Source organism: Hyperoodon ampullatus (genome assembly GCF_949752795.1).
Source record: "Hyperoodon ampullatus genome assembly, chromosome: 19".
In the NCBI taxonomy this organism is placed as follows: Eukaryota; Metazoa; Chordata; class Mammalia; order Artiodactyla; family Ziphiidae; genus Hyperoodon; species Hyperoodon ampullatus.
In genome coordinates, this window is record NC_136932.1 from 54759390 (window position 1) to 54774598 (window position 15209).

Here is a 15209-nt window from a genome sequence, read left to right on the forward strand (position 1 = left end):
TAAGCATTCGTGGTAATACCACAGGGATCAAATTGTCCTATGGGTATTTACAAAGGCAGCCTGGTTTAATAACCTAGTTTTATTAGCTCTTAAGAACCAGATTTTACATACTCAGGGGCTTAGTGACTCTGTGTGTGTGTGTGTGTGTGTGTGTGTGTGTGTGTGTGTATCTTTGTAGTACAATTCCTTAGTTTTTTGTTCCATGTTTATTATGAACGGGATTCTGTCTCTGTCTTCTGTTAAAATTCTGCTTTTTTTTTATTGGAGTTTACTTGCTTCACAATATTGTGTTAGTTTATACTGTACAGCAAAGTGAATCAGCTATACGTATACATATGTCCCCTCTTTTTTGGATTTGCTTCCCATTTAGGTCACCACAGAGCACTGAGTAGAGTTCCCTGTGCTATACAGTAGGTTCTCATTAGTTATCTATTTTATACATAGTATCAATAGTGTATATATGTCAATCCCAATCTTCCAATTTATCCTACCACCCAATATACTGCTTTGTTCTTGAGTGCCGCATTCCATATATCATTCAGTAAGTGATTAGTGAGAACCTATTAGCACCAGAGCTAAATGTTAGGGATTGAGAAATCAATAAGGAAAGATTCTGGCTCCCAAGGAATCCCAGAAGAGCCACATTCATAACTTAAGGTGTCTGTGAAATTATTTTATAAAGCACATTAAAGAACTTTTATAAATTGTGAGATGTAACTATTTCTCTGTGTCAGTACTAATTATTTCTTTAGCCCTACTATAATGTAATGAACATATAATGAATTAATTTTCCATGCATTCTTAAGGTCCTTTCAATTTTCTAGATGTATCTTGTCCACATACCATCACATCTTAACCTCAAACATTTCACATTTTAAAAATAGCTTCTTCCTCTCCACCAAATGATAGCTCTTCTAATCCTGGTATCTTTTCAATTTTCTGGTTAATCTTAACTAGGCTTCCCACACCAACTATTTATACTTTCTCTAATATCATCTTCACCTCCATGTCATAATATACATGCTTTGTGAAGTATATGTCTAACCATATATATACATAAGATCTAAGTTTTAGCTGCTCATTGTATTTTTTACCATCTCTTCTTCAACTATATATCCTTTCAAGTATATACCATAATTAAGCAGTGTCTGTCTTTTGTTAATTATGTATTATAACTCTTTATCTTTTTAGTATACAGTACCCTAAAAATAGTACGCTTAAACAATTTTTTTCTTGTTGTTCATGAAGTAGGCATATTAAAAAAAAAAACTTTCTAAGTGTCCTAGCAGTTAAATAGAATATTTATAAATGAAAACAAAGTACAATTTAAAAAACTACTTATTGAAAGTAAGAGCACTGATGCATAAGATAAAACAAAACAAAAAACAAAATCATCACCACCAACAACAATAACAACAAAATTTAAGCTTAAAATTAAAGCCTATTTGATTTAGGTTTTCTATAAATTTCAAAGTCAATTAGCAAACAGCCTTACAAATAAATATATCTAATAAACACTAATAATAACATACAGAAGAGTTGCCAGAAAAACCTCCAAAAAACTAGAGTTTCAGAAAGCTACCACATGATAGAGAAGACTGTAGTACTCTTCAATAGTTACTGCTTGACCAAAACAATATAAAAACAAACTGCTTGAAGACGGGAAATGAAATTTTGTATCTAGCAAGTAAAAACCATCTAAATTATTCTTTGAATATCAAAAAATTTTTCAGAGGATCAAAGTCTTCAAAGATAAAAAACATTTAGGTACCATCCTTAGAAATAATGTATTATACAAATGTACCATCCTTAGAAATAGTTTAATTTCATAAATAAGGGTGCTTGGTAAAGATTTAGCAAAAAAAAAATATGGAGAAAAACTTACAAAATAATATACTTTTACATAAAGGAATGCTAAAATCCACTCAAAGTTATGAGCAGTTTTTCCCCAAGTAATATATATTACTACATCACAGGCAACAAATATTGGATAAATGATAGTGAATGAGGGTGTGCGTGGGTATGCATATGTGTGTGTATATCACAGTGAAATTGTTCACATAAAGTTAAATATATTTTGCTATAGGAGCTAGCTACATAATCTCAGTAGAGAAGATAACAAAGTAATTTAAATTAAATTATTCTGTTTCACAGTCAGTGACAGGAGGAAAGATTTTGCATTTTAGAGCTGTAAGAGACTTGAGATTACAGTCAAAAGCATCGTATTATAGAAAAAAAAAGAGTAAGCAATGACAAATATAGGAGGATAGGATTTAGACGAAACTAGACTATGGAAAAGCAGTACCTTGGGACCTGATAACAGGAAAAATAATGTCTAAAGTGTCTTTGAATGATGAGAAGCAGAACAAAAACTTAAGCCAAATTATCCTGATTTATTGGCCCCAACTATATACATAAAATGGCTCAAAAATTACATAAGAAAATATTTTTCTTACTAAATATGGATAGTAATGTTTTTCATGGGAGTTAACTTATCACATTCCCCGTCTTATTTTTCAGGGAACAGAAAACAGTGTTCGCACCATTACCAGAGACTGATGATAATCATTCACTCTAAGACAAAGAACAAGGTATCAATCAGCTTTCATTCCTGTGTCTCCTGCTGCTTCTCTGTGAGGTGCTCTAAAAGACATCTATATGAAATGTGAATAATCTAAAAATTGAAAAAATTTTTTACCTTATTTTAAAAAATATGATCAACACTCCTAAGGCTTCAAAGAAGAAAGACCAGATGACAGCTTGACCTGATCTGTGGAAGAATTACTGAGTAGACACATAATCCTACGCATAACAGCCAATGTAACAGTGTTTTCATTTTCTCCTTTTCTCTTTCTCTCTGAGGCTAATTAGCATTACACACAGTATGTGCCTTGTTACAAATGTCTTCTTTCAGCTTTGGAACTATAGTATCTTTTGATTACCCAAAACTCTGATCTAGTTTTTCAGTTATGCAGAAGCCAAACACTCTTTGTAACACTTCAGACTAACTAAAAAAAAAAAAAAAGCCATTTTAATAAAATAGAAACAACTACCACAAGTGGCTGCTACATGTGTACTATCCTCACTTGGTGAATCATCATCACTTTAAAGATAAACTGTAAAAGAAAAGAATACCTTTTTATATACTTACTGCTGAAAGGCTGCCATTGTATTCTCCAAATTTTCTCCAGCACCTGTGAAAACATTAAATTGAAGCTAATTTGAACATTTTTCCAGAAATTCACCTAAAAAAAGATACATCAAATGAATCATGATGTTTATATATTATGTAGACATTACAAGTGTTTTAAAGAATGTAGTGGTATTTTGAATTGTTTTTAGCTGCACCAAGAAGAATCAAAGATCAAACACAGCCACAGCAACGCAGGAGGGTTACAAGAACCTAAACATGATTTTTAAGCTATAATAGAAAAGACAGAGGAGGACTTGCACATATACACCTCCTCAGAGTTAAAGTGTCTCTCCTCTGGGTCCCCACGGTCTCTCATGCATCTCTCTACTAAGGCATTTATCATATTTATAGCATAAAGTGTTTACCCATCTCTTTCCTCCCTTTCCCATTAACTACTTAAAAGAAGTGACTGTTTTAATCATCTTGGCTGAGGGTAGTATAGTGTAGTAGTTGAGGGTGGGGCTCTGGAGTTAGGATCTCTGCTCTCAAGTCTGTTTGATACTTGTCTCACCTTTCTATGGCTGAGCTTCCCTATCTATAAGAATGAGGAGGGACTTCCCTGGTGGTCCAGTGGCTAAGACTCCATACTTCCAATGCAGGGGGCCTGGGTTCAATCCCTGGTCAGGGAACTAGATCCTACATGCATGCCACAACTAAGAGCTAACATGATGCAACTAAGACCTGGAGCAGCCTAAATAAATGTTTTTTAAAAAAACAAAAGAGGGGCTTCCCTGGTGGTGCAGTGGTTGGGAGTCTGCCTGCCGGTGCAGGGGACGTGGGTTCGTGCCCCGGTCCGGGAGGATCCCACATGCTGCGGAGCGGCTGGGCCCGTGAGCCATGGCCGCTGGGCCTGCATGTCCGGAGCCTGTGCTCCGCAGCAGGGGAGGCCGCAGCAGTGGGAGGCCCGTGTATCGCAAAAAAAAAAAAAAAAAAAAAAACAAAAGAGAAGAAAAACCCAAACGAACTTTTTGGCCAACCCAATAACTAATGGAATGCACAGGAAAAATACTTTGGAAATACTTTTCTAAATACTTGGAAAAACAGACAATAGCCAACCCAATAATTAATGGAATGCACAGGAAAAATACTTTGGAAATGCTTTTCTAAATACTTGGAAAAAGAGACAATTTCTTTCTTTTATTTTTTTAAATAAATAAATTTATTTATTTATTTATTTATTTATTTATTTATTTTTGGCTGTGTTGGGTCTTCGTTTCTGTGCCCAGGCTTTCTCCAGTTGCAGTGAGCGGGGTCTACTCTTCATCGCGGTGCGCGGGCTTCTCATTGTTGTGGCTTCTCTTGTTATGGAGCACAGGCTCTAGACACGCAGGCTCAGTAGTTGTGGCTCACGGGCTTAGTTGCTCCACGGCATGTGGGATCCTCCCAGACCAGGGCTCGAACCCCTGTCCCCTGCATTGGCAGGCAGAATCTCAGTCACTGCACCACCAGGGAAGCCCGACAATTTCTTCTTAACAAAAGAGGCAATTCAAGTTTAAGGTGCTGTTCAAATAATAGAATTAAAATGTCTTACATACAATAACATCTGAACATATTTGCAAGAGTATTAAAGTTTTCTTCTTTTATATTGTTAGATTGCATTTTTATGGCAACCTAATTAATAATCAATAGAAACACAAGGTATGAAGAAATGAATATATTAACCTAATGTTCTAAAAATTCCATCAGTTTAGCAGAGAGAAAGGGATACCTATGTGAAACAAGCTACTTTGGGGACTTCCCTGGTGGTCCAGTGGGTAAAACTCCGCACTCCCAATGCAGGGGGCCCAGGTTTGATCCCTGGTCAGGGAACTAGATCCCGCATGCATGCTGCAACTAAGAGTCCACATGCTGCAACTATGAAGTCCGCATGCCACAACTAAGGAGTTTGTATGCTGCAACTAAAGATCCCACGTGCCGCAACTAAGAGCTGGTGGAGCCAAAATAAATAAATAAATATATATATTAAAAAGCTACTACTTTGACTTTAGGTTCACTTTAATTACTAGAGTTAATGCACAATAGAAAACAGATGAAGCAAATATGGAGATTAAAGTTTTTTCAAAAGTAAGTGCTCTTTTGACATTAAATGACTTTTAAAAGTCCAGTCAGTGCTTGTTTTAGTCAAAAACTAAGGAAATACGTTATAAACAGGTCATCAATATTCAAGAACAAAGCACTCTAGAATACTACCAAAAAGAAAAGAGTGCTAAAATGGTTACTTGTAGATTAGGTTAAACTACTGACTGTTGTACCAAAAAGCAAGGAAGTTAACAGGACACAGAAGCCAGTTTGAAGGAGCTCTCACTGGCCAAACCTGAGACAATGTTAGCATCAAAATAATGATAGTAACAAACTTTAAACCATTAAACAAAATAGGATATTCTGAATCCATTTTAATAAATGGACCAAAAGTTTGATAAGGAATGGAGTGTTTATGTGGTTTCAAAGTACTTTCCTACAAAAATACTTACTAACTACAAAGAGAAAAAGAGTAACTTCACAACGGAAAAGTCTGGCAGACACCACTTTCACCAAGTAATCAAAGTCAACATCATTAGCTCCTTCAAGCTGACCTCTGTGTCCTTTTAATTTCCTTGCTTTTTGGTACAATGAACAATCCGTTTGGGAATTCCCTGGCAGTCCAGTGGTTAAGACTCTGTGTTTTCACTGCTGAGGGCACGGAACTAAGATCTTACAAGCCGCGTGCAGTGGGGGAGAAAAATTCACTTCTCAACTCCTCTGTGAAGCACTTTTTAAAAAAATTACTTCAGATTACAATGATTCTTATTACAGTCAAGAGTCAATGCCTTAAACTAGCAGTTCCTAACCATTTTGGTCTCAGGACTCTTACTGAGTACCTCAAAGAGCTTTTTTTTTTAAGCATATTTTTTAAAATTAATTAACTAATTTATTTATTTTTGGCTGCGTTGGGTCTTCGTTGCTGCACGAGGGCTTTGTCTAGATGTGGCAAGCAGGGGCTACTCTTCATTGCGACGTGCGGGCTTCTCATTGTGGTGGCTTGTCTTGTGGCAGAGCATGGGCTCTAGGCGCGCAGGCTTCGGTAGTTGTGGCGCAAGGGCTTAGTTGCTCTGCAGCATGTGGGATCTTCCCGGACCAGGGCTCGAACCCATGTCCCCAGCACTGGCAGGAGGATTCTTAGCCACTGCGCCACCAGGGAAGTCCCTCAAAGAGCTTTTGATTATGTGGGTTATATCCATTAATAATTACATATTAGAAATTGACTTCTAAGTTTTTTTTTTAATTAATTTTTTTTTTTTTTTTTGCTGTGTTGGGTCTTCGTTTCTGTGCGAGGGCTTTCTCTAGTTGTGGCAAGCGGGGGCCACTCTTCATCGCGGTGCGCGGGCCTCTCACTATCACAGCCTTTCTTGTTGTGGAGCACAGGCTCCAGACGCGCAGGCTCAGTAGTTGTGGCTCACGGGCCCAAGCCACTCTGCGGCATGTGGGATCCTCCTAGACCAGGGCTCGAACCCGTGTCCCCTGCATCAGCAGGCAGATTCTCAACCACTGCACCACCAGGGAAGCCCTTGACTTCTAAATTTTAAAACTTTGAAAATAACAATAATAAATCCATTGCATGTTAACATAACATTTTATGAAAAATAACGATCTGACAAAAATATTTGACACTAAGAGTGGCATTGCTTTACGCTTTTGCAAATCTCTTTAATGTCTGGCTTAATAGAAGGCAGCTAGATTCTCATATCTGCTTCATATGTACATATCAACCTTCACACAGATAGTTGGAAAAGAAAGATTCTTCTGTGATACTGCACCAAAATTCAACAAATGGCAGATTCTTAAAAGTTAGTTGTAATGTGGAATCTGAACCGTATTAATGACCTCTTCATGCTCTACTACATGAAAATCGATTAGCCCATCTTGAACTTTGAATGGATCTTTCACCCATGCATGGTTTTTTGGAAAATACTGATTCACTGAATTATGCTGATCTTCTAAATACTGACACATTTCATTAGACAATATTTTTTTAAAATCACATTTGTTAATACCTGATATCATCAGGAAAATCTTTAAAAATTGGAAAGCTACCAAGCTCACAGTGGATGATACAAGTTTTTCAGAAGTCTAATTTTTGCTTGAAAGCTCAAATTTAATCATTGTCATTGCTTTAATAGAAGGCAGCTAGATTATTTTTCTTCTAATGACAGACTCACTTTATTAATTTTCAAGAACATATCTGCTGAATACTCAAGGCTGAATAACCAGTTCATCAGTCAGTTTTTTAAGTAAAAATGGTGTTCTGTGGAAAACAATAAAGGCTAATTCAGCTCAGAATTCAAGCAACTGCACAAGTGCTTTTCCTCAAGACAATCATCTTCCTACTTTGGTATGCAGCAAAAGTGATTTTTGTGTATTCCCAATTTTGTCACACAGAATATTAAAACTTATATGTACTCAAGGATTGAACTTTAATAAAATTAATAATTTTTCTAATACATCAAAGATATTCTTAAATGAAACTGCCTTTTTAAAAAAAAATGTGAGTGCATGATGGTGAGGAATACAATGGCTACTAGTACATTTGGTACCAGTATTTTCATTTGTGCTAAAGCAACAGCAGTTTTACCGAGTACTACTTTTGCACCATCAGTGCAAATGTCAACAAGGTGAAAAAGGTAAGTAATGTCTTATGAAAATAATTTTGACCTTGTAGACCCATGAAAGGTCTTGGGGACTCCTAGGAGTCCACAGACCACACTTTGAAAACCACTGTCTTAAATAATCAATGATCAGGGCTTCCCTGGTGGCTCAGTGGTTAACAATCTGCCTGCCAATGCAGGGGATATGGGTTTGAGCCCTGGTCCGGGAAGATCCCACATGCCGTGGAGCAACTGAACCCGTGTACCACAACTACTGAGCCTGCGCTCTAGAGCCCGCGTGCCGCAACTACTGAAGCCCGCGCTCCGCAACAAAAGAAGCCACCACAATGAGAAGCCTGGGCAATACAAGGGAGAGCAGCCCCCATTCACCGCAACTAGAGAAAGCCTGCGCACAGCAACCAAGACCCAACTCAGCCAAAAATAAAATAAATAAAATAAATAAATTTAAAAAAATCAATGATCAGAAAAGTCAGAGGAGTGGTCACCTCTGGGGATGGAGAAGGATAGCCTGGGAAGGGAACCAAGGGAATCTTATGGGATTCTAGAAATGTTCTATATCTTGATCTGAGTAAATGACTACCTGGATGTACACATATATTAAAAGGGATATTAAGCTGCACACTTAAGGTTAGTGCTACCACATGTATGCTATGCCTAAATGTTTGTTCAAAAAGCCTTTATTTCTAAGTCCTATGTTTTTTATGTTCCGGTACACCACCTAAACCCTGAGAAGGCTTTTTGAAGGCAAGTATTGAGAGGAACATCTATCCCCAGCTACCTGTTCCCACCTAGTGAAGGAAAATTCCACTCTAGTCCGCAAGGAGGGAACAGAATGGAAGGAACACTTTTAACCCTTCTTTATTCCCTCATATACTCCTCCCCATGGGAGAAGAAGCGACGTGGAGAAAGAGCTGTCCGTCCATCTGTGACTCAGCCCTTCATGGTCCCCTTAATTTGGAGTGGCCCACCCTCAGAAGGAACAAAATTTCTGCTCAGCGCAGCATGCGGGATCTTAGTTCCCCGAGTCCCTTGCAGTGGAAGCACAGAGTCTTAACCACTGGACTGCCAGGGAAGTCCCATACCTCTGTCTTTCTGATGCATGCATTTTATTTCTAAGTTGGTTCCAAAGTTGGGATGGGAAAGTAAGCCTTCTCAAATTTCAATAGCAAGGGCTTTGTAATACACATGTGTCAGAATATTCCACAAAACAGTGTTCAACAAATATTTATTAAGTTTGAAACAATATGATATTTGTTTCAAAATAATACAGGTGAGAAGAATGGACAGGAATACAGATGAAACAACATTGGGCGTGAGTTGATAATTGTATCTGAGTGATAGAGTCTTACTACTTTTGTATACGATTAAAATGTGCCATAATAAAAAGTTCAAAAGTTACTTATAGTTTGCTCTTTTTGTTTTGAGGGAAAGGAGTTAGGAAAAATATAAAATAGAGATTCAGAAATCTGAAATAAATTTCATTATATTATATAAATTTAATATAAAACATTTATAATATTATAATATTATAAAATTTATAATATAAAACATTATATAAATTTCATTATAAATTATATAAAAATATAATTTTTACTACTAATATTTAAAGTCTACCTGTTTGTCTTTTATGTCTCCTTTCCATATTAATTTTATTTGTAATTCATTTAAACCTAAGAGCTTAAGCATGCAAACATTATTAAGATCTTTGATCTACTTTATAAGTTTATGAAATTAATAGCCAGTACTAAATAAAATAGAATATTGAAAAGGTGGTCAAGATATTAATAATTAATAGAAGCTAGATACTGTGCTTAGCACTCTATATATTATTTCATTAAAATGCCCACAACCATGGCAAGATTTCTGGCATCTCCGGAAATAAAATTGGGTAAGATCACACAGCCAACAAGGGGAACTGAATTTCAAGCATAAGCAGTATGACTTCAGATCCCACCCTTTTTACCACTAACTATGCTGCAGCTTCTATGCTGCCATTCATATATCTCCTTATTTCAGTTTTACAGATAAGTTACTCATATTGGTCCTTATTTCCATATTCTTATACTTGTTTGTAAAGCTTGAAGATAAATCCCACAATGATAATACCCACAAATTACTTGTTAAGATTCATATGGTGAAAGCCAAATTAAACACATCAACAGCATAGAGGGATGATATTCAAAGTGTATATTGATACAGCGGCAGCATTTACCAACTAACCACCATATGTGTGCTCTTTTCAATAAGTGGTTTTTGCTATCTTGTCATACTTTCAACTTTTTCTATAACGATATTTAATTTTTCTAAGTTTGTAATATGTATAATTTTTTTTAAATACAGGGAAATATAGATGACCCCTGCGTTTACCCTCCCTTTACACACTCATACAAAACCAAAACCAAAATACTTCCATTGACACTCTGAGACTCAAACTGATGCCTCAATTTCCTCTTTGAGCAAACAAAGTTTAGGACTCAGAAGGAGCCAGTGTCCATGAGCAATATTTACCCTCAAACTTATCACCTCTGAAATCAATCTGGCAAAATGCCCAGATTGTGGCAATACTTTGCCTTGCAACCAAGGGTGAAAGATTAAAAGGTAAGGTGAGGATTTTATCAGTTGATGATTTTTTTTTAATTCTTTGGCCACCGAACCCTAATAAATGATCTCTTTTTTTAAAGCCTGTTGCTTAATTCAATTGGCCCATTGAGATTGCTTAGGGAGTATGAAAAAGTTACTTCCCTGCTATCCTAACTCTAGTTAACTCAGTGGGCATCTGAAATACGTGTATATATGGAATGATTCCAAATGTAGTAAAATACGTACTTAAAGGATACACTTCAGGGGACTGCCCTAGTGGTCCAGTAGCTAAGACTCCACACTCCCAGTGCAGTGCGCCCGGGTTCAATCTCTGGTCAGGGAACTAGATCGCCCATGCCACAACTAAGAGTTCACATGCCACATCTAAAAGATCCCACATACGGCAACGAAGATCCCATGTACGGCAGCTAAGACCCGACAGCCAAATAAATAAATAAAAATAAATATTAAAAAAAAAGACATACTTCAAAATGTTAACAGAAATTATGTCTGGATGGTGAGTTTTAGGAACTATTTTTTCTTTTTTCATTTCTATATTTCCCAAGTTTTCTACAATGAATATGTACTTATGCAATTGTAAAAATATTAATAAAATTCATAATTTCATAGAGAAATTATAAAAATAGCCTTTGCTCTCGATTTAACCCAAAGGGCACATCTTTGGTCCTATTGGTATTTCATCAATACATTGTAGTTACAAAAAGTGTTCTTTGGTCAAGTAGATAAGGAAAGACATGGAAAGTATCTAGCACACAATAGATAATTAGCAGACAGTAAGCTATTATTTTAAGTGTATGTTAGGATCTGTACTAGAGGCTAGAGACACAAGCATTAATAAAATCTAAAATCTGCCCTTGAGGAACTCATAGTCTAATAAGGGAAGCAGATATCCTATTACAATATAATGTAATACAATGTATGCTTTAATGAGGTAAGAACAAAGCAGGCCTACACCACTTAATTTTTAAAACAGAGTATTTTCTACTTTCAAGGACAATCAATCAGTAAAAGGCAAAAGTGTTCATTAAAACTAAAACATTAAGTATAGGGTGATCTCATTTTTTCTCACTCAACTCAAAGTCCTATTGCAAAATACAAATGTGACCCCCTGTATCCATGCTTATATTTCTAAACAATTTTACAGTGTTCAGAGTGCTTTCTGTACACCTAATCCTCATAATAACCCAAAGAGAAGCAAGGTAAATGGTCTCCATTTATAGATAAGGAAACTAAAACCAAGGCTTATTCCCAAGGTTAACTAGTGATAGGTCCAGAATCTGACTCAGGTGATAGTGCTTTCATAGCAGACATAATATAGTACACATTAAGAGTTTTAAGTTAAAGCAATTCAGATGTATATAGTTTATACATATATAATGATCAATGTTTCAATCTTGGAATGATCATACATCTGGTTTTCATGAAATATCACGTATCTGCAGGTAGGGCAATAAGAGAATTAGCCCAAATGTTAGTGACATGCATGGAAAAGTTTGCACAGATAACACTGATTGCTGTTATCAGTGTCCAAGACAAAATAAAAAGCAAGCAGAAGCTGACTGCTTCCTAGTCTATTATTTTCCAGAAATGTAGTATCTTGAGTTACAAAGTGTTTTTTAGTAAATATATCCTCTGTCATCCTGGATTCAACTGTATTATTTGGCATACATACTCAACAAAAGCATATTAAGCACTAACACACAGGAATTTACTACAGTGATTTAGGACTGTAAACGTATTTCAAGCCTACAGAGTTAAGATTATTTCTTCTAAAATAAAATCTAGATCACCCATAACGACCGTTTAGATAGCTTTTTAGAGGACCTAGTTTTGTTTTGGGTTTTTAGTAAGCACACTTTTCTTTTTTTTAAATCAGTAAACACAACTGCAGAAGGTACTGACTATCTCCAGAGTAGGACTACTACCATCGAAAATACTTCTGTGGCAACAACTCAAACACTAAAAGTTGCTTTTTTGGCTGTAGTGGTTGAAGGCACATTAGTAGTCATATGTCATCCTACAATTTAACTTTGTATCTATTAAAATACAGGTAAACCAAATAAGAAATAACTTGGCATTTAGCTGGTGATAGATCCCTTAAAACCTTTCACACTTTTCATGAGTAGGAGACTAGCATAACCGTTGAAGTCACTCTTTAGTACTACGTGTAACTGATAAAAATTATACAGATTTTACAGAAGCATGCTAATGTACTTCTGTGATATTTAAAAGCTTATTCCTGGGACTTCCCTGGTGGCGCAGTGGTTAAGAATCCGTCTGCCAATGCAGGGGACACGGGTTCGAGCCCTGGTCCGGGAAGATCCCACATGCTGCGGAGCAACTAAGCCTGTGTGCCACAACTACTGAGCCTGCGCTCTAGAGCTCATGTGCCACAACTACTGAAGCCCGCGCACCTAGAGCCCGTGGTCCGCAACAAGAGAAGCCACCGCAATGAGAACCCCGTGCACCGTGACGAAGCGTAGCTCCCCGCTTGCCACAACTAGAGAAAGCCCGCGGGCAGCAACAAAGACCCAACGCAGCCACTAAATAAATTCATTAAATTAAAAAACCCCAAAAAACCCTTATTCCTGGCCAATTCCTGTTAGCAAAGGGGTCATGGTACTAAATCAAATTTTAGACTGTAAACTAGAATTTTACCATTTCAAGTATTAGACTGTAAATTCCAAGCAATTTTAACCTAGTTTAACATTCATCTCTAAAGAACAAGCTAAAATTGACTGAAATAATCCAATCTCACAACATTTTATACATCATGCTTGAAATGAAATAAAGACATTATTGCACAACAATGAAGAGGCAAAGATTTGGCCTGCTGTCTGGGAAATGAGAGGGTTCAGCTCCGTTCCTTTTGGCAAGACACTCTTCCAAAAGAAACTTCTTTGTTTCCGTCAAACAATACAGTCCTGTCATCTTTTTGTCTTTGGAAATCCACCGGTCACTGCTGGGGTGCAAGGTAGGGTTGGAAAAAAAAGAAAGGTGCGAGGTTTGCAGCCTTGGGAACCAGGACGCTCCAGTTTCTGTCCCGGTCCAGCCCAAGCTATAACTGTGACCTTGGGACGTGTCCGCGGCTCAGGGACTCGGTTTCCCCCTCTTCTCAATTATCATGCTTAGAATGGGGGGATGGAGGGGTGAATTGGGAGCGGTCCCCAGGGACTGCAGATGCCCAGGCTGCACCACGCTCCAGGTTCACGCAGTTCCTCAGCCCTGGAAGCAGTTCGCCCCATCTTCCCACAAGCTCAGCCACTGGCTGTCTCGGAACAAGTCTGTTCCCGGTTCCCCCCTGCGGGGTACCCCGGCTCGGCCCGGTGCTCCCCACTTGTGCCTCACTGCTAGGAAGGCACCTTGCGATCATCCTTCCCTCCTCCGAGAAACCTCCATCTACCCTTCATTCTCACCCTGGTCCTTCCTCCTTCTGAGAACCCCTGACATCGCTGCACGCGAGAGGTCCCCACCTTGGCTCTGTCTCAAGACCCCTTTCCTTCCTTCAGGCGACCTCCCCTCCACACTGCCTTCACCTCCGGGGGAGCCCTCTATCCACACACGCCCATCCTTCCTCAAACTCTCACGTATTTCCACCCGCCTGCCTTTTAAAGCGGAGGACCCTCAGCTCTAGTCGTGGTGGAGCAAGGGCGGGGGAGCCTCCCCCACCTCCGCCACCTGGTTCTGGGGACCCCTCTCACCTCCGCGGTGAGAGATGTGTTTACTGAGGAATCGTTGCTTCTTTCTCTGGTGCAGCAAGGTCGGGTATTTGAGCAACAAGAAGGAAGTCACCAAGTACCCTCCCAGGGTGGAGAGAAGGTAAAAAGCCGCGGTGGACGACATCTCAGCCACCCTGTGGGAAGTCTCCCACCGCCTGGCCCTCTGAACTCCGCTGAGACGGTCGCAACGGCTGCAGCGGCGGCGGCAGCTGCTGAGGAGTCTGCTCGCCCCCAGCCGGTGCCAGTGGTGCACCGCACTTGCCGGCGCCGGTCCAACGCGCAGGCGCAACCGGACTCTGGCAGCCAAGCAACAAAGGGGCTCCGACACGCAGGCGCGCTCAGGCTGCAGGGTAGGGGCCGGCGAAGGTCCCGGAGCCGGCTTTTGTCACCTAGCTTTGTGGTCCGACTCGCAGCGCAAATTGAGGCGAATGCTTGGAAACCCGCCAGCGCCTTCGCCATCACTCGGACCGAAAAGGCTATTCAAGGATAGCCTTCAGGAAGGCCTGACATAATGAGAAAGTTCACATCAAAAAGGTATGATTCCAGGGCGCGTCTTTAGCCCTAGTCGAAGAAATGCAAAGAACTCTTACTGATGGAGGAGTTAAAGCTTACTGAAAACAAATAATAAACACACCCATTTTCCCAGCCAAGAGAGAATTTTCCCTTTTGTCACACATACCATAAAAGGTACTAGTTTATCAGTCAAGTATTTGAGGGATGGCTCCTCTCCCCTCGCATTTTACTGTTAAAATGCAAACCTGATGCCTTGTACGCGATAGGCAGTCAAATGTTTGTTGACTTACAAGTCCGTTTAAAATAAGGAAACGTTGACAAGGTTATAGGTTATAAAAGTCTTAAAAGTCTTGGGAAGACTGGAACCTAAATTTCCTTTCATCCCACACAAACTACTAATTCGAAGAGCCACATTTAAATGCAAAAGAATTAACCCAAGCCTGAGGGAGAAATTTTGGCCAGAAGAACAGGTCTCTCACAGAAGTAGAATGCAGAGTGATTATTTAAAATCATGTGATTCTTGACTCTGGCCTTAAGGAA

General features: G+C 38.7%; 1 protein-coding gene across 1 annotated transcript in view; it reads right to left on the reverse strand.

The window, feature by feature from the left end:
* The window catches only part of GDPD1 (glycerophosphodiester phosphodiesterase domain containing 1), a gene marked incomplete at both ends in the record, with an annotated part of 41199 nt that extends 26919 nt beyond the window's left edge, over positions 1 to 14280 (reverse strand). The window contains 2 exons of the mRNA XM_079725288.1: positions 3152 to 3194; positions 14139 to 14280. Coding sequence (XP_079581414.1) covers positions 3152 to 3194; positions 14139 to 14280 — 185 coding nt within the window. The remainder of the gene's footprint in view (positions 1 to 3151; positions 3195 to 14138) is intronic.
* Positions 14281 to 15209: the final 929 nt, after the last annotated feature.